Source organism: Nipponia nippon, unplaced genomic scaffold (assembly GCF_047370975.1).
Source record: "Nipponia nippon isolate SJK-2023a ecotype South Korea unplaced genomic scaffold, ASM4737097v1 scaffold_2, whole genome shotgun sequence".
NCBI lineage: Eukaryota > Metazoa > Chordata > Aves > Pelecaniformes > Threskiornithidae > Nipponia > Nipponia nippon.
This window is the reverse complement of record NW_028262336.1, coordinates 27484907-27501260: the sequence shown is the minus strand read 5'-3', so window position 1 is coordinate 27501260 and position 16354 is coordinate 27484907. Positions and strand designations below refer to the sequence as shown.

Here is a 16354-nt window from a genome sequence, read left to right as displayed (position 1 = left end):
GTATTTTCATGTATTATTTCTGACCTTTTTTAATCAAAGCAATGTAAGTTCCTTATAATACTAGAATATTTCTTTCCAGCCTCAGAAGAATGGATTCTTTTTGTTTGTTTGCTTGTTTTTAGTTTGATTGAATACTTCGTGCGTGTTTGCAATGAAAAAGGGAGAAATGACATTTGATTTTCAGGTTTCCCTGAGGGCTGCGATGCACGTGGATGTGAATCACCTCCCACTTACTTTGTTTAACACAGTGTTTATTTTAATGATCATTTTCCATGAAGAAAGAGTGTTCGCACTGTGATTTTGGTTTGAGAAGGATGGCCTTCTCCATCACATATTGAATGAGATGCTGGATTTATCAGCTGTGTTATGGTTCAGGAGCCTCTGGTACACTCCCCTCCCATCTGCCTTGCCTGTACTCTCAGGAGAGTATTGGCTGCCATTTACATCTGAAACATTAAAGAGCGAGTATGTCTCTCGCTGTCCTGCCGACTTACAGGGCATGGCGGAGCAGAACAGAAGCAGCACGTTAGGGCTGCTTTCAGTAAAATGTTTCCAAACTGCACCTCGGAATATTTGCAATAAGCAGAAGGCTTAAAAATGTGTACAAACACAGACATCAAGGTGTGCTATGTGTGTCGTGGAGCAGAGGAGCTGACCTGTTTTTTACTGGGGCGGGAGCAAGAGCAGTCATGGAGGCAGGATTCCTGCTCTAGCGCTCCAGCTGCATTTCATCTTGGCATCTTTTAGAGCTGTTGATGGCAAAGCTCCATGCAAGGACATGGAGAAAGTCTACCACAAGGCAAGTGAGGAGGATACCTCATGGACAGTGATCAGCTTCTGCCACAAGATAGATGATGTAGTGAAGAGAGAGAAGAATTATGCAGTAGATTGGAGTGAGGTCTTACTTGCTAAAACTTATTTGCTAGAAGAATGGAATTTTGAACAATTAAGTTCCTGTGTTAGGTAAGATGTTTCCAGAGATGCAAAACGTGGTTTGTCTCTGATTTGTGCCCTATGACAGGCAAGAAAAACTGGGACTTTGTAATGAGTTAAATTAGGGCAGTAATAGAAAAAAAAGATAATTTTAAAGAAGAAATACTTATGCAATGAAAAATGCAGGGTGTGTGATATTGATGAGCAGTTGATATTGTAGACAGAGAAGGAGACAAAAGTAAACTGAAGATAGCTGGCTCATGCAGATTAGAAGCATAGAAAAAACGCTGCAGTGAGAGGGATGTTGAACAATAAGCCTAGAAAAGCTACTTGAGCTCTTGTACATTTAGTTTCAGGTAGCAGAGATGAGCCTGTGTTTATTCTTTACTGTTATGGCCAACAGAGAATTTGTAAAGGACAACTACCTTTTTCAGTCACACGTGGGTGAGTATCATGTGTAGGTGGTGATTGGATCCCAGACAAGTTGATGGGCATCAAAACTAATAACAGAAAACAGCTGAGAAACCAAACCTTTTGCCACTTTGCATCTGAAGTAGTCTCGGTTAGCAAGGGAAGAATGACAGGACTGAACATGATTTACCTGCACAGAACTTTGGATACTTCAGGCATTTGCCTTGGTCTATATGAGGCGAATGAAAGTCAGCTACCTCTGATGGTACACCTCTTGTGACAGTACCTGTCCCTTTCCCCAGAAGTTAAAAAAAAAGGGGGCAGAGGGGCCTTCATCCTTATGTTTTGTGTCCAACAAGGTAGGATTAAATAAAGAATAACTATTGGCCTTTTGTGCTGAGCATTTTACTTTTATGGTCAGTATAAGAGTTTCTGAAAGCTGCATACACTGGTTCTTGTTGGAAAAAGTAAGCCTTTTCACATAACTGGTAGGAATTAAGAATTATTACTGCCTTTCTCAGCCTTACTAAAAAAATCTATAATATTTTTGTGAAGGCTGGACAATAGCATAAATAAGGACTTGTAGTAGATCTTGACTCTTGCACAATTGCAGTTTTGTTAAACATCCAGTTTTTACAGCTTGCTTTTGGCTCCTGCCCTTCAAGCTGAGCTATATGGATGCATTTCTTTGTCCCAGTTCTGCAGTGGGACTCTGTGGAGACTCAAAGATCTCCGAAGATCGTGCTTCTTGCATACAGAGCTGTAGTTACTCACCCAGCACTTCAAATCTGAGAGTTTCATTTCTGGCTTTCATAGTGGTGCAAAACTATTACACAGAGGGAAGGGTGTTGCTGACTAAAAGAGCAGTCACATCACAAAACAGACCTCATGAGAATTATTCTGACACAGTAAAACTTGGAGGGATGAGATTCTGATTTGTCACTTTGATAACGCAGTGGTGTTGCCTTTCATACACAGGTTGTAGGTAAAATCATAGCACTGACTGCCTGTAATAGGAAGCCAGCAGTTTACTCTATTACACTTACAGTCAACCTAGTGATCTTTTTGTGGGAAGTCTTCTGCATAGGGGTAACCTTGGCCATGATCTCAAAAAGAATATTATGGGTTGAGTGAAACCTGGAAATTAGATTGTCTTCCTTCTTCAAACTTGTCTCTTGGCAGCAGCAGTTGTTCAGCTCGTGCTGTTCGGGAGGATAAATGATCTTCTCTTCTAAGACTGGCAATTCTCTCACAGCACGTAGAATCAGATATGAAATAAGAAACAACTTCTAAATTTGCTACATATCATATTCATTAGGATATTCAGATAAGCCCCGGAGATTCCTCTCTATCTCTTGGCACTTGTTTTTCTCCCCCCCTTCCCCTTAGGTTCAGTTCAATGAAACAATGCCAAGAACGTTACCGTTTCTGTTCTTTCCATAGTTACCTTGCTTTACTTTGGGATCCCCAGTTTTTGGTCTAAGTCATTTTCTCTTTAAGGAAGATGGAGTTAGGTTGAGTACTTGAGCTGCTTGGCTTCATTTTCACAACAGGCAGTGAGGAAAAATAGAGGTGGTGGTGTTCTTCTAAAATAGATCTCCCAGAGGGCTTTTTCCTCATTTGGTTTGGTTTGTTTTTTTTCTTCAGTAGTTTCTCAAACAACATTCGAGTCTGTAGGGTACACTTTCCAAGCTACTTTAGTGATATTTTTGTTGCTGTATTTTCATTTTATTTCAGTGTGTTCTATACCCTGATCTATACACCTGTTATTTCTGTTCCTAAAATAACTTTGTTTTCCTCTGGTTTCATCTACTGTTTCAGTATCACCATGCTGTTTCTCCTTATTCTTCTTCATTTTGCTGAATAGAAATGGTAATGAAAATAATTAGAAGTGGTGAATACAGTCTTAAGTGAGATCTTGTCCTTGGTACCAATTTAATGTTGCTGAAACAGTTTTTTTTACCTGACTGTAGCGCAGACACCACCCTCACCCCAATCCCTCTGAAGAGAAGAAAAACAGTGGAGAAGGGTTTCCATCTAGGCTACCCCTGTTCTGTCCTGTCTTTTTTCCCCCATCATCCTTAACTTATTCTATTTGATCTTTGTGCCTTCCCCCCTGCCGCATTCATGCTTATTTATTTACTCCATTCTTTATTCCTTTTCTCTCCAATGTTCACATTATTGTTGCTCTCTTGTGTCTTATAAAAAAACAGTGAGCCTCTCTTAGGCAGGAGACAAGATGGATGCTAAAAGCACATCTTTCCTTCGTCTAGCTGGTTTGCTTTGCAGAATAAACTGGTTAGATTTTACAGTGTGATATGAAATAGTGGATAGCGGTTGGGTTTCTCTTGAATAGGGGGCAAAGGATGAAAGCATGGGATGTGAGTTGATTTTTCTCGTAATGCATTGAAATTGGACTGAAGCAAAACTTGAGGATGTTCTGTTGTCACAAATACTCCTATACTATGAATACTGAAAGTCTGAATACTGAATACTAATATCCTGAACACATTGTCTACAGAAAGGAAAAAAAAAAACCACCAACAAAACAAACCCCTCATGTTTCATTCTGCTTCCTTGCTGAAGTCTCTTTGCCTTGATCTGAAAAGGTGAGTCTGTCCTGTCATGCAAAGCCTTAGACTCTCTCCGCTATCAACGAATTTCACCGATGCTCTGAGGTCTGATAAAAATCACTTGCCTGTTGGGTAGGAGCTACTACTGTCAAATTTTTTCATTCATCACCCAGCTACACGGGAATTGATATATAATTGCACTAGAAGTAGGAGGCTTTAAGGATCTTGTTACCAATTCCTTCAGCCTGCCAGACCACGTGCTCGCTCTCTATTGATTTTTAATAAGGATGTTCAATACTGTCTACAGTTGCTATTCAATGTAAGGACTCAAACTTCTACTGTGTGACTGGCCATAATGGCTCCTTTGAAGTCATTAAGATCTATCAGGCAGTTAATTCAGATTTAATGACCTCAGAATGGGTATGTATTGACAAGAATAAGCAGAAGATGATAAATTGCTGTTACCAAAGGAACGATTTGTGTGTTATTGTCATACTAAAAAGTAATCTATTCTATGATTTTTTTCACTTGTCTCTTAATTGTTGCTTGTTAAACATCCTTAAAGCTATAGGAAATATATGTTTTTAATAAGTACTATTTTGAAATTATGTTAATGTTCAAGTCTTAACTTGGGGACACAAGGAGCTTCAAAGCTGGGAAAATTTGTTCTCTTAAATGTGTTTCATGTGTCAGCTGTTGCATAGGAGACAGCTCTCCCAGCACCTCCTGCAGCCATGGCGTGGTGCGTTCAGAGCGGAGTGGAATTCGTGCTGCTGTGTCTTCATTTGTTCTGCATCTAAAGCGGGAGCGAACTGTACTCTGGTGGCGCAGTCAGTTTTTGAAAACTTTGACATGTCATTAAAACGACCTTTTATAAAATAGGTTGTTTTATCATTGTACTGAATTCCTACAGCTAACAACAGAGGGAACCAACAGGGTTCAGTGTTGCCTCCTTCCTTGCGTAAACCCTGAAACCTAGTAGTAAGTTTAAATGTTAATACGCATTGTTTTATTTTTGATAATTTTAGAGCACTATCACAGACTTTTGGGTCAGTTTAGGTAGAACAGTATTTCTTCTCTAGACTAAATGTTGTAAATGTACAAACTTGCTAAATCTCTTGGTGATTTTTAAGTGACAGATACTTTATTTCAATTTCAAATGGAAGATATGAAAAGAAACACATTAAAGGCTACAATTTCATGATAAACATGGAATTTCACACCCTCTTAAATATAGATTAATATATTGTGCACAAGACTAAGACCAATATGAGGGATCCACTCTTACTGCTTTTCATATAGGCTAACTTCAGCTTGCCTGCAGATTAGTATTGGTCTGTCCCTGATAATTGATGAGATCGGTCTTAAGGTGTTTCTAGTTCACGCTCTTAAGTGAAGTGAAAATTGATGACCTCTAGCATTCTGCAGTGTCCAGTTCAGTTTTTCTTCAGAGGTACTGCGAATAATAGTCTGTACCTTTTAACAGCAGCAGCTTGTAGGATGATAATCCTGTTGCCAGTAATTTCCTTTTTATTTATTTGTTACTTGTTTGGGATCTTGACATCTCCCTAGTTAGCAGGAGATAGAATGTTTTGGCAGCTAAACTTGTATGCCAACTTCCAGAGCGTGTCTAAGGCATTAAAGAACTGCAGTGCATTCCTGTAAGTAGAAGAGTAAAGTATACCCAATTTTTAGTTAGGTAGCACATTTTAATCATTTGTCTTACTTACTGGGCGATTACTTATTTTATCTGTACAGAGACTGCTTGAGCTTGACGTCAGGTAGGAAGCTCAAAGACAGAAAGCAGGCCACATCCATCTGGACTGGGTGATGCTGCCCCTCCGCTGCTCGTGAGCTTCATGGGGGAGCTGGCAGGCCTCTGTCTATAAAAGCAGCAGAGCATGCAAGTTGCTTCATGCCAGGAACCCATTTCTTTTGGCAATTCACTTGGTGCTGGAAAATATTCATTGTGGTAACTAGCTACAATACTAATTTGTCATGGCACTACAGGAGATATAATTTAAAACAGAGAAGTCTAGTGCTAACATTTCAGATCCTAAAAATCTGCCTTTATAAGTAGTGAGATTGCAAGGAAGCATTTCACATAATAAGTATGAAGTCTTTGAATGAATAAAAAACCCCAAGTTATTACAAATTCACTAAGCCAGTCACACTAGGACAACCTGTTGCTTCATCACAAAGGCTCTTTATAGTCAATTATCTTACTGCTTCCCAAATTAGCAATAAAGGGGACATTGCCTCTCAAGACTTTACTTAAATGTGTCCCTCTCCCACCATCTGCAGCATGAATTGCCTGTATCTGCTGGGTTGTATTATCTCTGGCATGAAAACTCAACAAAATTATGCGTCTTGGTGAAGTTGAGGCCAATTTCAAATAGTGTAGATGAAATCTTAAGAAAAAGATATTTTTGCAGTTCTTTATTCATTGTAAGTGCTCGACACTTATCATTCAGTGCCTAGGAGCTGTAATGGGATGAATTCTAATATAATCTATTTAAATTGTTAATTTTGACTACCACCTTTAGTGGATGCAAGTGACTCATTTCTGTTTCCACGGTTTGTTCATCTATATAAATTCACACTTATATTTCACCCTTGAACCACACATGGAGCCAGTGTTGGACTGGGCCTTTTTAAAAAAGCAATTGGGTAAGGTTTAGGATTCAAAAGGGAAGTGATGCAAATGTTTTCATATACAAGAGTTAAACTACTGATAACTTCAAGCACTTCAAGTTGTATTGATGTAATGTATTGTTGTAGGCACTGGTTTTGCTCTAACTTGTTTTGTTGGGTGTAACCACAGTTTTTTGGTTGATTGGTTTGTTTGTTTTACTCTGTGGAACTTGATGACTTGTTTACATCCTCGGTAGAAGGCACATTCAGGAGAATATTTCTGTCTTGTATTTGTTCACAGCAATCTCATTTAAGGTAACAGGTGAAGAATTTAATGGTTTTTTCCCCCTCATAAATATTTAAATTTATGGTGACAAATCAAAAGAGAATGACCTTGAAGCAGAGTATTGCAAAGATGCTTGAGGAAAGTTTGCTTTGGGGACCTCCTCCCAAGCACGAAATGAATCGAAGAACTCGGGGGAGGGGGGGGGTGATCTGAGCGATTCATGGCCGAGATGAGTGTTGAATGGATATGAGCAAGGCAAAATTACATTTGTCAGGGCTGGTGGAAAGGAAGTTGCAGTCATGGTTGCCAAGTTCTAGCTGTGCACAGATAGAAAATGTATCTTGAAGTTCTTAAACAGAAGGATTCTTGTGTGAGAAAATTTAACTTAAACCTAGTTTAGGTGGCAAGGATCAGCTTTTGTTAAGGCAACAGAGGAGGAATAATATGAGTATGTTGTGTTTTTTTTTCTCTCCAAGAAGTGTCCGTGAGGGATTTCACTAAACTGTCTGTCACGCTGCCTATTGTTTTGATGCCATGCCAACTATTTAAATTATGACATATCAAAGGAAGATAGGATCAGTCTTTGCAAACTAAGAGTTCAAAAGGGAATGTTATTCTTAAAAATGTGATTCCTCTATCTCAATACACTTAATTATATTTTCAGGCCAAGGTTGCTACATTGACCTGTAATTATTCTTTGAATACTAATGTAAGTTATGAAATATTACAGAAACTATACACAGTCTTTTACGACAAAGTAGTTTAGCCTTGATGGTTAATAAAAACAATGAGATAACGCAACTGTTAAGAAAGGAAGGAGCATCCCCCTGGAACGCTGGGTTCTCTTTCATGTGTTGACTCTCTACATGTCACCTGTGCCTGGAATGTCTTTCAGTTAAACTAGTAGACATTTTTAAGCAATATGCTTTCTAATCCGCTTTAGGAACATTCATCTAATTTAGCAAAATTTTGGAAGCTAAGAGGCAGCTTGAAATTGAAGATGGAGAAGTCAAGTCTCAGAACTGGTGATTCTTTTTACTGCTTCGGATGTGATCCCTGAGCATACAACCACTACTTTCACAGGGGGCTTTTTTTCTTAATTCAGTACCAACTATTTCTTCTGACAGAAGAATATGTTTGTTTTTATCCAGTCCATGCTTTGTGCTTTCCGAGTCCCTACCATTGTAGTCAGAATTCCTCAATTTTTATGAAGAACACTTTACTTTCAAAGACTTCTTGGGTGTCTTAAATATAATTGTTAAAACATGAGGATAAAGCAAATGTGAAAAATAAATAAAACCCAGCTGAATGGTTATGTGATCAGGCTGAGTGATAAATACGTAGTTGAAATGGATGAGCCTTAACATCAATGAGTAACTAAATAGGAGTTCGCATTATTGAGCACCTTTGCTGAAAATTAAAAAGTGGGCAGCTGGAGTTGAGCAGCCTGAAGGACAGGAGTACCAGGCTCTGATTGTGATCAGCACAGTTCACTGCTCTGCAGTCAGCTTCCAGGCAGGGAGATGTGCTGTTGAGCCACGAGGCAGAAGATCTGGCTCCCAGAACTCCTGCCCATCCTGGGGTGATGCCAACCCTTGGAGAACAGCAGTGCCGTCTGTTTGCCCCCCAAAACCCTAAAAAGAAACGACCACCACTAGCATCCTGCTGCTTACAGGTAAAATACTAAAACTGGGAATATGTCTGGTTTTCTTTCTCACAAGGTCTCCTTTGTGCTGTTGGCTATGGGAGGAACTCTGCCCTCCCCTTTATTCTGTAGTTTTAGACAGGGTTCAGAAAATGGTCTTGGTGAAAGCATGTATGAAGAGAAGTAATTAAAAGTGAAAAGGAATGGCACTTTGCCTGCTGGTTGTCCAGCTTACAGTGCTAAGAATGAGAATAGTTGTCTCTATAATGCAGTAGATTATAATTGATATATAGTATGTAAAGAGACTTACTGTTCTGTGCCCCAGTATTGATCTCTACTAGAAAGCATACCAGTTCGGCACACGCTTTTCTCTGAGTCATTAAATTATATTAAACTTAACCTCTTATGTAAAAACTCATCCTGGTGTACTTCCTTTTTTCTACATTTAAAATAATGGTAATTTGCTACAATCTTAGATAAACCTTTCCCAGCCCTCGTTTGTCTTGTATTGTTCAATTGGCAATTTGTCTGTTTTGTAATAAGAAGGTAATCGTTATTTTCCTTCCCTGTTGTTTAGATTCTGTTCATTGGTTTTGCCACCCTGCTGTAAGCGGAGTAGCTTATTCACAAAAGAATGGGGATACCATCTTGTAAAAACAGCTCATTTCACAAGGTAGCAGTAGCAATAATAGAAACCCTCTTGCTAAAGACACTCCATATGCACTTGTGATTGTCAGAAGTGCTATAATTAGTTTTGATCTTAGTCAACAACTGAAAGCTTTGATCTTAATCCTTCATTAATGAGGCAGTTGCATATGTGGAATTCAGAGGCAATGAATGCATCCAGTGAATACTACACTGTAGTTGGGTAATGTTCTCATTTCAAATCGTTGCCCATCTTATATGCAACAGCTGATGTCATTCAGAAAAGGGGCATCTGCTAATCCTTTCACTTAATACGAGGTTGGTGAGTGCCTGTTTTTTCTTTCACTGTAGAGGCTGGTGTGGATTATTTATTTTTATGTGAAATAGTGAAACAGGAGCTGTGGCATACCGTTGCATTTTTCTTCTCTTGTTTTTTTTTCCTTTTTTTTTTCCTTTTTTTTTTTTTACGTAAGAATTGTTGTTGTAGAGCATAATTTGGCTGTATTATTGAACCTGTGTCTCCAGGAAGGTTAGGATTTTAAAGTCTAACAATTAAAAAAAAAAATCTGTTTGGGAATTGACAGGTAAAATGAGTGGAAGTGTGAAGAAAATGTCATCTGATACCGCATTTCTTCCCCACCTGTCAACACACACTTTTTGATCAGTCTTCATGCAGTAGTAGAATGACTTACCTTATAAAATAAACAATGCATAGAAAATGAAATCTCCTAAGAGCAGATATGGTCAAAAAAGGAGATCAGGCTGCAGATTCTTACGGAATCCTTACATCTAACTGATGTCTGACCAAATGTTCCCAATTTACTACGAGAAAACATGCAATACATCGCTAGAAACAAAGTCCCCAAATGTATTGGAGTGCAAAGGATAGGGTTTGTGCCAACAGCCATGAAGAAATTTTAAAATGTTTCTGCTTTATACCAAAGAAGGGAGGCTCAGTATTTTTGTAACTCTGTATTTTTTTCTTGGGGGGAAGGGTAGACTGTCGGTTATCGTTATGTGGGAATCACAAGGTATTTTTTTAACGTATTATTGACAATTATGATTTTTTTAATACTGGATGGAGAAGTCACATAATCATTTGCAGGCTTTGTAAATATAGGGAGCAAAATCTTGTAGGGTTATTAGTTTTTAAGCAGACTAGTTATTTTTTTGTCAGAGAAACATTTCTGATTTCAAATTACGTGAATAGCTAGCCACTCATAAAAAGACCGCTTCTGAATTGCAGTTATAACAGAAAACAAAAACATATATGACCATTTCATCTCGCCTTTTAGTATTTTCCTAAATACACATGCTGCACTTCTTTTTAATGAAAATTATCCCTGTTTTTTAAGAGTTTAAACAGTGTCTCTGTTTGCAGAGTGAGGCGTGGTTGGTGTTGGTAGGGCGGTTGGTCTCTGCGGCCACCAGCGGCTGAATAAAGGTTCCAGGAGCGGTAGGCAGGCTGAGAGTCCCGACGGCTGGCTTTGCGCAAGCTCGGCTTGCTCCGACGTGCTGGGCATGGACCGGTGCCGACAGCAAGCAGGGAGGGAGAAAACACCTGTTTTACCCCTTTCTTTCATGCCTGTTTGCTGGCCAGGTTTCCGAAGGAGATGCTGAAGCAGGATGTTTTCAAGGGTGCTTTTGGGTGAATCAGCATGTCTTTGCGCAAGTTGTTCAAACACTTAATTGCGCTTGCTACTGAAAGTGGGTGGCTTATTTCTGGTCTGGAGTTCCAGCCTTATTTCTGCCTAGCTTTGGTTTCCAACCATCAGAGCTCAGTTGCTTCTTTCCGATGAAGCTGTTACCAGAAATCTTTTCTTGGTAGAGATTTTCTAAATCAAATTAGTAGCCCACTCCCTGGTGGATGCGTGTAACTGATTGAGCTTCTTACCATGAGACAGGTCCCCCAGGCTCCCATCAGCCCACACGACTGTTTCCAAGCCCTCTTTCTTTTTGGGATCGCATAGTGGAGAGCCCTGTGTGGCTTTACACCAGCCTTTTGCACAGGGTCAGGGGTAGCAGCTTTCTTCTCCTACACAGGATTGCTCTTCGTTAGCATGACCCTCTTTAGCATTAGTTTGAGACAGCAGGCTGCGGTCGGATATCGATGTACTGCCAGCATCCTTTCCCGTGCTCCTGGGCACAGCCTGGTTGTATCAGGCATCCAGGTCTGTGGTGTTTAATGCCTATCCTTGATCTGGTTTTGCACAGCTTTTCGAGGGGCCTGGGTGCTCTGACATCCTCAGCATCAGGCACTGAAATCAGGTTTTCCAGTTCTCAGCAGCTGCTACTCTCACCTGTTCAGAAACAGACCAGCAAGCATCCCGGTGGGAAGTAAGTGTATCGTGTGGAAATCAGGGCTGTAAAGGCCGCACGTGTGAGACGGGAGCTTTTGAAAATCAGGCCTTGAACGTAGAGGTGGCTTAACTGATCTCAGTGCAAATGCTGGTGACCTTTTTTCCTGTTCAATAAATTAAAGGTTAAATTTGCATAATTTATTGGACAGTTATTTAGATCGTCACTTCTTTCCACTCACATTTGTACAGACTTAAGTTCAGTTAAAAAAAAAAAAAAATCTATAAAAGCTGGAGAAGGATGGCAAATGCACGAGAGCTCTCCCCCATTCAATCTTCCTGGGCTAAACCCTGCTGTGTCCTGCAGAGGCAGCGATGGAGGGTGTAGGCAGAGGGTAACCCTCCTCACACAGAGCCTGACTAAACCGTGGAATTCATTGCCACACCATAGCATGAATGTTAAATCTCATGCAAGTTTGAGGCGGGGGGGGGGAATAAAATTAGAACCATGGAAGGAAAATCCAGCAAGGTTAGTTAAACATTGCAAAAGAGTATTTACGGCTCTTGCCTGGGGGTGTTTGGTGAACCCCTGTCAGGAAACAGGAGCCTGGAAGGGATGGCCTTTGCTCGCTCTGACGCTCTGAAATTTTGTCCTGCTTTCAAATAAAATTTTCTTTTCATTTTCTAAATGGAATTAGAAAGTACTATACTTAACTGCAGCTTCAGGAAAGATAAAGATTAAATTAATCTGGTGCTTTAGAGATTAAAAGGCGAAGATATTTAGAAATATTTTTGAGCATTACAGAAATGTTTTCACTCAGTCCGAGCTTTGGGTGATTTGTTTTTGGAATTTGCTTACACTGGCTCTAGCCTTCCCCACAGGCAGCACTGCACCCCAGCACAAACCACATTATCATTGAAGATGAGTTGTTATCATTAAGACTTTAAAAAGAAGGACATTTTTTATGCTTTTATAAAAGTATCAGAGACTTTAAATTGTCTGAGGTTGTGAGAGTAACCACTGAAAATACTAGGAGTTGCATTCTATTTTTGTAATTTTTGTGGCTTGTCAGGAAGCTTATTTGTTCCTGTTCGATTGCTACAGTACTTCAGTAACAAATTTTACAATTTTACAAAATGTAAATTTGTAATTAAATATTTATGAACCAATTCTAAAAATGGTGGGAGGAGTGATAATTTGCACTGCCTATGATTTCTCAGTTGGCTTTTTTTTTTGGTTGCTTGTAGATTATTTTTTTTTTGTTTTGAGATAAGCAAGGCCTTTCCTTTGATCCAGTGAGTAACTTATAAAACCCGTTGTGCAATTTATAGCAACAGTGTATTACCTCTGTAAGTGAAGTTAACTATAGCACATGTAGTCAAAAGCATTTAAAAAAAAATCCTGCGCAACTATGTGTAGGGTGTTTATTTGTTTGTCAGAATTTTTAAACTAACTTTGCAGTTGTTGAACTAAATGTGACCAGGGAACTGAAACTAATTACATAATACAATATTTAGGGACACTATAGTTGAAATGAAATAGTTGATCATCATTGGAGAGTTTTTTAAATTGTTGTTGTGGCCCTAGCACAGAAATGTTACTCTAGTTAATGTAGGGGATGTTGGGTGTCGCTGCGTAATGAAAGAACTGTTGCTCACTTTGCTTGAATTACCCCAAATGCAAATCTTTCCACTACCAGTGTGATAGGTATTGCCTAGTTATCCGACAGGAATGGCTAGCAATTAGTGCAAGCTTGCTGATTATTTCCAGCATCCATGAGGGGTTTTCTTAATCAAAGTTGTTACAAATAAAGTAAATATCTGTGAGGCCAAATTGTCACTAAGGGAAGGATTTGCGGTATTTCATTAGGGTACTGTGGGGTCCATAGGCACTTTAAAACTTATTTGCATTGGCACTCGTGTGTTACAGTTTACCTTTTGAAAATAAACTAATATACAAAGCATGTAACTTTGCAAAGGGCTTTCTGCTGGCTTATGTGCTTTAGTCATTGCCAGGCTTTTTTTTCCTTGGAATTCTTCCTTTGGCAGCAGTTTCTAACCTGTCTGAATAACATTGCCTTGTTCACTCTGAAGAGTTTCTCCTGGTTTATAAAATGGGGTGGGGGGAAGTCCTTTTATATTTATATATATTTGCTGCATGTAACATATCCACCTAAACCACATTTTTATATCTTCCTCTGAGGTTAAATGAATGGATTTATTCCGATGGAAATTAGAACAGATGTTTCTTGCTTGGTCTGACTAAATTTTACCTGTGCTAAAGTAGAAATTCTGCTTTTCTTCCCCCTCCCTTCCCTCTCCCTGCCTCAAAATTTTACCTCAGTCCCTACCACTGCCGCTAGCACTCCTGATGCCGTTGACAAATATTTGGAGACACCCGGAGATGAAAATGAACATGCCCATTTCCAGAAAGCCAAGGAGAGACTTGAAGCTAAGCATCGTGAAAGGATGTCTCAGGTAAGGGGAGATTTCCTTATTCCTAAAAGTGGGAGTTTTGTCTGTGAAGTCATTAGATGCTTGGGATCCTTCATATTTCCCAAGACTTCAGCCAGCTGCCCTGCCCATTTGCAATGCTGTAAATACACCATTTACTGTCTTTCTGAGATTATTCTTCGTTCTAAGTAAAGAGCTTGACCACTGTATTAGTCATCCTTCCTTTGTAGCAGCTGAGGGAGATTGCTTGTGATTAGCTTCGTTCTCGCTGTGTATGCATACATGGCCCTGCCCTGGGGTAACATAAGCTTGCGTATGTTCATCTAATGGTCTTGAGCCTCAAGGTAACATGAAATGCATCTAAAGCTGAAGAAAAGAGGAAAAATTAGTGCTTTTGTACTGAACCAAAATCCAGCTGAATCAACCCTTTTTTTCCTTTAACCAAAAAGATTTTTGTAGCCTGAAACCGTACACTGTTTTTAATCCTATTGAACACTAAGAGATGAGCTATCAGCTGTCTCAGAAATATGGTTTATAATAGCAATGCCAATAAAAAATTGTCACAGTTCTGCTCTGATAACAATAAAGAAAAAATACAAGAGGTTTAAAGGAAAGCCTGTGGTGCATATTTTTTTAGGATGGAACAACCGCAGAAATGAATGTAGTATAATTCAGATCCACTGCATATATCTGTGTAGCTATTTTACTATATTTTTTCATTGTAACTTTGTTCCCCTGTCGCATTTTCAGTGTTCCTGTGTATTAATGACATATTAACCTTTAGCTCTGTGCTAAAATGTTTGAGTAGGTCTGAAATTAAGCTCTTAGAATAAGTCCCCGTCTACTGGCACTTTTCTAATAAACAGAGCAGGGCATCTTACCTGAAGCAGTCACCCGATCAGTGCAAACCACATACCATGAATATGACACTTAATAATAGACAGGAAGATATGTGCTCCTCGTCTGCCTCCGCTTGGGAAGCGTTGTAGCACAAACATGCTATCTCCTTCTTAAATAGAGAAGATAATCCCAATGCAGTGCTTGTTAAAGTGTTATCATTTGCTTTCCTCTGGAAGATTAAACATCTTCATTAAAACAACCGGTGGCCGAGGTGTGAGTGTTGCTGAGTGTGGGTGTGTGCGGTGCCCGGCTCGGAGCCGGCCTGAAGCCGTGGGGTGAGTCGGGAGGGAGGGAGGTGAGCCACGGCTGGCGAGGCACCTGCGTGCTGTGCTCCCGCCAAGGGAGCTGCTCATCCCAGTCTCTTTAGCAAATTTCTCTGTGCCTGTAGTACTCAGATTGGGAAGGACGGGCTGGGAATCAGGAGGATAACAAAGGCTGTGCACGCAGCCTGCCCAGTGGAGGAGAAAGATCCTGCCCCAGCTAGGCACGTGGAGGGCTGGAGGGTAATGCAGTCGTCACCCCGTTATTACCTCCCCTTGAAAATGCCTTTTTTAAAAAAACACTGCAAGGGTGGGTGTCCTGAAAGCGAAGGGCAGTGAGTGAGAAAGGCAGGTTTCCCTGGAACAGTCCTCAGACTCTCACTGCAGTTTCAGGTTTGCCTCCAAAATCTAAATATGTATCTGAGTATTTAAGGACAGTATTTGGGTGAACTGTGTATTTTCTATTTTCTACAAAGCCGATGGTTTTGTGGAAAAGAGCTTATCGAATGCACAGACACCCAGAAAACATCGTACAGAGCGACCATACAACGTCGGTGCTTGAGGCCAACAAAATTAACTGGGAAAAGCACTGAACCGTAGCATCAGAAAACTTCTGGGTAAATGCGCTGCACATTTTACCGTGTACATTTGGGGCAACCTCATAAATGAAGGCTGTGGTTCAAGGGCTTGACTGAAGATCACGCTGGCGCTGCGCGTGCTCTGCCCTCGTTAGCGCATTCCCAGCCATCCTTTCTGGCAGCGCTAATGAGCGTACAGCTGCCGGGTGAGGCAGGTCAGCTCCCTCATCTCACTGCAATGTCACTCTTCCAAATAAAAAGTAAAATAACCAACTCTGGCCAGTTCAGCAAGCTAAGTCAGACCTGGGAAACGGCAGCGCGATAGGTGCATCAAGAAAGATAGATCTTTGATCTTTAATTTGCTTAAGCTGCTTATGAATCACAACTTAAAGTACGTATGTCTTGAAGTACATAGGACCCCTGCAGAGCTTGGAAGCAGAGATTTAACTTAAGTTTTTAAAAATTAGTTTACCCTTTTACGAGTAAGGTTTTGTTACAGTATTGAACTAGCCTCTCCCAGTTAACATTTCAAATGTTTAAAAAATATGACACCTTACGGCGATGTAGAAAAGCCAGCTAGTTTACCATTCTGTATTTCCTCATGTGAACTGCAATATGTCTGTCTCCCATACCACTGGTCTCCTTTTCTAGCAATGCATTTGAAAATTGCTTTTTACATTTTCTTTAAAATCAGGTATGTTCTTAATACATATTTAACTAAAAATTAATTTGAAGCTG

At 39.9% G+C, this 16354-nt stretch overlaps 1 protein-coding gene across 4 annotated transcripts in view; it reads left to right on the top strand.

The window, feature by feature from the left end:
* Positions 1-16354, top strand: part of APP (amyloid beta precursor protein) — a 224362-nt gene that overhangs the window by 138423 nt on the left and 69585 nt on the right. For all 4 annotated transcript variants that reach the window (XM_087755993.1, XM_087755995.1, XM_087755992.1 and 1 more), the window contains one exon: positions 13769-13902. In XM_087755993.1, coding sequence (XP_087612119.1) covers positions 13769-13902 — 134 coding nt within the window. The remainder of the gene's footprint in view (positions 1-13768; positions 13903-16354) is intronic.